General features: G+C 38.8%; 1 protein-coding gene across 1 annotated transcript; it reads left to right on the top strand.

The window, feature by feature from the left end:
- The first annotated feature begins 339 nt into the window (after positions 1-339).
- Positions 340-973, top strand: LOC119648690 (pupal cuticle protein Edg-78E-like). Its single transcript, XM_038050489.1, has 2 exons — positions 340-500; positions 568-973. The coding sequence occupies exons 1-2, from the start codon at positions 489-491 to the stop codon at positions 907-909; spliced, it is 354 nt and encodes a 117-aa protein (XP_037906417.1). The 5' UTR covers positions 340-488; the 3' UTR covers positions 910-973.
- Positions 974-7,270: the final 6,297 nt, after the last annotated feature.

The raw sequence follows: 7,270 nt of genomic DNA, 5'->3' as shown, positions 1-7,270 counted from the left end.
TGCGAAAAGCCAGAGGTGACAAGTTCTGAAAAGGCGCAAGAAATTTATTATCTTTGATAATGAAAAAACTGGCTATCGTATAATCAGGCGCCACTATAGGAATTACTTTGAAATTTCAGTTGTTTTTTCTCTCGCAAACAGGTCCGCGGGACGCTAACAGTAGATAGCAAGATATGATAATTTTGTTTATATGGTCCTAAACAAAAAAATTTATAATTGTGAAGCTACTAGATAGCTAGAGTCAGGTACGCCTCTATTTTGTAAGAAAGACTCTAGATGAAAACAGCTGACCATAGAACTACACAATTTTAAAATATCTACGGTGGATCTTAGGCCCCATTCAAGGACGACTACCTAAAGCCACCTGGACTTGTGTTGTGTTTTCCAAGAAGCAGACTTCCAGAAGGCTCATCAACTTATGCAGAGGGTATAAATACGAATCACCGGTGCATAATCGTTATTAAAACAAAAAAGATACTCAATCCAAAATGTTCAAAGTAGTAAGTTCTTGAATTAATCAGTTCTGAAGGAAGTTTATCTAATATTTTACTTTGTTTTCTGGTGTAGTTCGTTGTTGCTGTCCTCTTGGGCGTTGCCCTGGCTGAACACATCGATAAAGATGCCCAAACCAAGAGTTTCGTCAGTGATGTGAGCCCGGATGGTCAATACAATTATGGTTTCGAAACCAGCAATGGAATTAGTGTACAAGGAGCAGGAAATGTTGAGCAAGCTAGTGGATCTGCATCCTGGGTTGCTCCTGAAGGTGAAGCCGTCCGCTTCTCGTATGTAGCTGACGAAAACGGATACCAACCAACCGGTGATCACATTCCTCCAATCCCAGAGCATGTTGTAAGGGCTTTGGAATGGATTCGCGCTCATCCACAAAAAGAAGAAGTTTACAAGAACTAACTCCACTTTGCCTTATTCATTCTATATTACGTTTTTCATTTAAAGATAAAGATACTGGAAATAATATAATTGTTTTATTTACCTTCCGCATAATAATCAAGTTTCAGTAAATATTGTTTGAATGCCCGACCTGTAGTGTATCGTTACGGTCCTCAATGAAGTGCTTTAACATCCTTCAAGGCACTGATCCAATTAGATTGTTGCGTTAACTATTATTATTATAATAGTATATTACCAACTTTTGGAAATGGACTCGAAAGCCCCTCTTAAGTTCATCCTAGGAGTACTAAATTTTGCATCAGCATAGACAATATTACGCACACGCATGCCAAGTTTCATGAGAATCCGGCTGTTAGTATCAAAGCTATAGCAGTTCAAACTTTTTAATCTGATGCGAATTTACTGCATCCTAAGCCATGCAAATAAGACGCTGACGTCATAATTAACGAGAATAATTGACATTCGAGTGAAATATCGAAATTCTATTGATGGAGAATCTACTTCTCCGCAGCCCCTTTTAAAGTTTTGTATAAAGGAAAATCTTATTAAATCGGTTTACTGTCTGTCTATCTGTCTGTTTGTCTGCCTGGCTGACTGTTTTTCGGTCACTTGCATTTTTCTCGGTAACAGTTATTGCAATTGATAGTTGCATCATTCTACATCCAATCTAATTTAATTTCACCGAATATTATCACATGCACGTGAATGAATGAAATGAGAAGTCTCAATTAGTACTTTTCGAAGCCGGTCTTAGTTTTGATATTTGTTGGAAATGTGAGGAGTGCGGGGTGTCATTTCTTTCGCAAACTTATTCTTAGAAACCACACAATCGAAAAATCTAAAAAAATCATGAAGCTGTCATTGTGTGGATCCTAGGCTCCGAAATACTCCCATACCGATATCGTCTTAAATAAAGTAAATAATAGAGCATTACTATAATTTTTAGTAATTGACTGGAAGAGCTCCCTTGAGTTCATCCTAGAATCGAGCTCGCTCGCGGCCTTCTGCTCGAAAAGGGCGATCGGGTAGCAGATCCAAAGGACCAAAGCATTTGTTGGTACCATCGCAGATTCGACGAAAAAGTTACCAGATGTATGATCCCGTGTAAATTCGCGGCTACCTAAAAAAACTAGGTCCGCGGGGGTCCCGGCGACGGTATCATCGGCTATTTCCTCAACCTTTGAAACTTGCGTTGGCAAATTTCTCGCGCATTAACACCTACGGGGACAGGCAAGTGGACTTGAGTCTTGTCTTGCGTAGAACGTTCCCGTGGCGATTCATCTTGGTGGATGTCAGCTTTTCCACTTTAGGCGCAGACTTTTTTTGTCACTATGGATTGCTGGTGGATTTGCAGAACAGGTTCCTTATAGGCTCCACAACCAACCTTAATTCTTCCGGCAGAATCTCATCTCTTCCCAACAACAATCTTTCCGTATTTTTGGCGGTCATTACTGACTCTCGTGTTTGGGCACTCCTCCAAAAATTCAGCAAGATTACTGCCGAATGTAGTCTCTCTAAACCAGTGAAGGTGCGTCCTCTACCAACCGAGAAGCTAGCTATTGCACGGAGAGATTGCGAACAACTTATGCAACAGGGTATCTGCAGACCTTCGGACAGCTATTCGTCTTCCCCATTCCATATGGTCCCTAAGCCAAACGGCTAATGGCGCCCTTATGGGGATTACAGAAGGCTAAACGCACAGATTGTTCCAAACCGATATCCTATTCCGCTCATCCACAACTTTGCGCATTATCTCGCAAACTGCTGCATCTTTTCGATCTTGGATTTAACCAAGGCCTATCACCAAATCCCTGTAGCTCCAAAAGATATTCCACAGACGGCAATATACACACATTTTGGACTCTTCGAGTTCACACGGTTGACTTTGGGGTTGTGCAGTGCGGCGCAAACCTTTCAAAAGTTAATCCACTTCTGTTTCGTATATCTGGATGATGGTTTGGTCGCTTCTTCCTCAGAGTCTGAACATTTACACAAAGTGTCCCCTCGTCATCAGGACGACAAATTAGTTAGTCACCGAGAAATACTTCTGCCCCTCCATGAATAAGGATGTAAGCTCCTGGGCCAGAGAGTGGCATGTAAGAAAAAAAGTAGGCTCATTTCCCCGCACTACCAAGCGGTTCCACACCATACACCTCGACATTGTAGGTCCCTTGCGAGACTCGCACGGTTTCCAGTATTGCCTTCCAATCATCGACAGATTTACGCGGTGGCCTGAGGCAATACCTCTGAAGGACATTACGGCGCAATCTTGTGCCGAAGCCGTCTGTCGAGAATGGATCCCTCGCTTTGGTATCCCTGCAGTGATGTATTACTAAAAACTCGAGGTTGGTGACCAATTTGATACCTCCCTAGCCGATTAGATCATTTCTGAAAGAACGCTTTTTTCGTTTTGAGAGACCTATGAGATTTGCCAAATGCTTTGGCAATTTTTTAAAGTATTCGCTTGTATTAAGGCAAACAAATGTAATGTTATTTAAATCAACAAAAGTTTGGGACATAGAAAACATTGAATCGAAATTTTAAGAACTTTTTCAAATTACTATGATATTTTGGTCAGAAGCTAGGCAAAAATAGAAAGTTCTATATTCTGGAGTTAGTAAAAAAATGTCATGTGCTCATATTCAAAAGCTTTACCGAATTTGTAGTTTTCGAAGAGGATTAAAATATATGTATAATTCTGTGTAGTCCTTATTCATGTTTTCTTTAGAAACTGACGTTCCAGACGTTTGCATCTGTTCAGGCGTTCGAGATTCAAGTAATTCTTGAAATGAAAAACTTTGGATAAACGAGAGCCAAATAAAAATTTTATAAAAACTTCTAAATGGAATTTTAAGATAACTTTGGATAACTGGTTTTCTTGTCCGGAAGCTTGAAATTTTCTTCAAGCTCTAAAGAAGTAGTGTGGTCCATATCTATGCTGGTTTTGAGATCTTTCCGGCTGAGATTTGTTACAGATACGCAAAGTATTTTATGCAAATAAAAGTTTTTTTTTTATTTTGGACAGGTTCTGGTTGATAAATAGTATTTAATGGTTGAGCCTCTTCTAAGTTGCGCATAGATTTCGTTCTGACATAGATGCGAGAACTTGCTTTATGTTGGGGTTGGGTTTTGACAATATTTCAATTCAGTAGCCAAGTCGGGAGCCTCGCCTCCCATTTACAATAAAGCTGTTAAGATTGTTTTGAAATCTTAAATAATCCAAATAAATACTCTCCATTGAAATATTGGTGCAGACGAACGATAAATTAGTTTGACTCGAATCCAGGAAACATTCGCATCCACCGATAATGATCTAAGAGATTGGAATTTGCATATTTGATGACAAAGTTATCTTGCAAAACCGGCACCCATGTATCATGTGTTCACGTTTCAATTGTTCTGACCGCGTCCAAAGATAGGAGTCAGCTGACATAAACAACATTAAATTGTGAACGTTTATAGATGAATCTCAAAAAGAGAGTTATGGCACAAACGTTAATCAAATTCAATTTATTGAGCACTTTTTTTGACATAACGTTTTGTTTTTGGAATGAATTAAGTTTGGTATTTAAACATTTTTAGAACCAGATTCGGTTTCAGTTGAAAGACTAAAATACGTATATGTTCATATGCAGGTGTGTTGTGCACTAGCGGATATATGATTGAAACTACTGCCGTCACTAAGCAATCAAAAGAGGAAAAGGAGCTACCGGCAGAACCACTATTGACAATACTTTCACTCTTTTTTATTCACGATTCTCGCTGTGAATCTAGAACCAGAAAAGCGTGGAAATATACCCATTTATAGTTTGATTCTTCGAAAATGTTAGGTATCTTTTTAGATTGTATATGTTCATGTACATATATTATATATTTCGTATTCACTGTAGTATAGAGGGAGTTGACTCATTGCCATTCTGTTAAGTTCGACTAGTTTGGTTAGCACTTATTTACTTTATATTTTTATACAATATCGAGTGACGTCAACAGTCTACATATATCGACCTTAATTTGCAGCAGTTCTCGTGCATCTATCTCACGGAGAATATCTTGAAGCATACGAGCAGATTGTTTTTTTAGTTAGGAACACCTCGTATATTTGATCGCATACATTGATATTTCGGGAGCCAGTTGCTGCGTTTCTCATTTAGAATTAATTGTAAGTATTCAAAGACGGAGGACGACCAAAAAGTTTGACACCAAAAACCACGTATGTATATATTTTGTCGACAGTTGATTTTGTTGAAATCGTGTTTGGTAATAGGAGACAACCCTTTTGAAACAGGTATGGGTCTTTTAGGTAAGGTAAATCCCATTTTTACGTCCACTTTGCACCGCAAGTTCCCCTGTACTTAGGTGCAGCGCTTTAGAAAAAAATAATTTATTTTTTGCAAAGTCTCAGTTCCGGTTTTTAGGGCAATCAACTCTTCCCCTTCCTATTTTGTCAGCACTACTTCTGCAAAGGGAGAGTCTGGACACGAACGGTAAGCCGCTTGCTTAGTATCCTTAAGATAAGAAATATAGATGTGATCAACTTTGACCGTAACGGTACACTACAGGATTACAGTACCCTGTAATAGGCAATGTGGTCAACATTGCGCTCGCCCGAGATTATTACCCTAATTTGACTCAGGTACTCATTCACAGCTGAGTCGGCTGGTACATAACGTCAAATCACGATATAAATCCCAATGTCACCAGCGAGATGTGTGTTCTAACTACTCCGCTATCCGGACACTCTTAATTTTATTTGGACAAATATCATAGATTTTTAGGTTGGATAGTTTCCAACAACGGATCCTTTACAAAAAAAATTAAAACTAATAACCGTTTCGAAAATCACTAATCGATACCTTTCATTTGATATCCCACATGGGTACATTCGGTGAAAAAAAATTATACCCCCTATTTACATGTATGATAACCCCCGTTAAACTCAAAGTAGAATAATCATACTCACTACATGCAACGAGATCCACAATTTCTACCTTTCCACCTAATTTCGTATCAATAGGAGCAACTGTTCCTGAGGAAGTGAGTATGATAGACAGAAGGACGAATGGACGGACAGACAAACAGACAATAAACGGTTTTTGATATGGTTTTGTTTTTTGTATTTTGTGTATTACAAGGCTTTCGGTCCCATCCAGTACGAAGGCAACACATCGGACGCTGCTTCACTTCTGCCCTGGGAGCAACGCGACCTAAGTGTTCACTCAGTATTACTTGATATGGGTGCGAATCATATTGAGACGAAAAAGAGCCCAGTTCAGACCTAAGCGGGCCTAAAAAGAACTAATTATTTTAGAATTGAGAGAAACCTTATGGAGAAAAATTGTTTGAAAGCAAATCAATCGAGAGAAGAGGGGAAAATGATTTGCACTGTGGAGACGAAGCCTTACCAAATTTAGATTGGTTATTCAATTTCAAGTTGGGGCGCATAATTTGTTCTTCAGGCCCAGATTTTCTCTCTCTAAACCTGGCGGGGCTTCATTTCCTTTCTGTGGTATTCATCGCGTTCTAGAAAATGATAGCATTCATGCCAACCCAAAATATGCAAAGCGGGTAATAAAATGAAAATGTTAGTAATGATGAATCTGAACTCATCAACGATTACCATTGCTAAGTAGTGAATAAAGCAATGCAGTTAATTACAAAAAATTTTAGTGATGTACTATTATTAACTTTATTTGAACAGTTATCGGTATGGGGGTAATTCGAAACCTAGGCACCATACAGGGACAAATTCGTGACTTTTTTCAGGTTCTTCGCTTGATCATCTGCGAGAGGTCAATTGTCATCACGAATATGGAAGAACCCTCAAAGTAGTAAAGAAGGCATGAACATTCTTTACCAACAGAATCAACGCGTGAACATCTTCAATTCTTCACTATTGTATCTTGTTCTTTTGAGGCTAACTGTCGGTAAAGTCGAAAGATTTAGGGGGTGAGCCACAGTCACAGGTTAGATCCTATATTTTACATTACTACGGGTCCGGATAAATTACACAAAGGTTCTTGTGTCGTAGGCAATGCCCTAATTCGACGATTAGTTGCAGAAGGTTGAAAATTAGATCGAACGTAATAATTGGCTGTAATATTGTGATTGAAGATAACGTTTACATAAAACGATCAACAATTTTAAAACAAGTCACATTGACTTTCCTCCTTTTTAATTCGCGGGGCCGGAACAGGATTTCTTCTCATGCTCAATTTCTTCTCTCAATCGATTTTTTCCTGACTTAGTTTCTGAACAACTGTTCTCGTATTTTCAGCTTCAATCTAAACAGAATCATTTGACCTCAAAATGTGCTCCACAATGTTTTCGAATGTTAAATGTTCCCCGGTTGTTGATTTCGATA

This window comes from Hermetia illucens, chromosome 2, assembly GCF_905115235.1.
Source record: "Hermetia illucens chromosome 2, iHerIll2.2.curated.20191125, whole genome shotgun sequence".
In the NCBI taxonomy this organism is placed as follows: Eukaryota; Metazoa; Arthropoda; class Insecta; order Diptera; family Stratiomyidae; genus Hermetia; species Hermetia illucens.
Note: the sequence above shows the minus strand (reverse complement) of the source record. Positions and strands in the feature narration are given on the sequence as shown.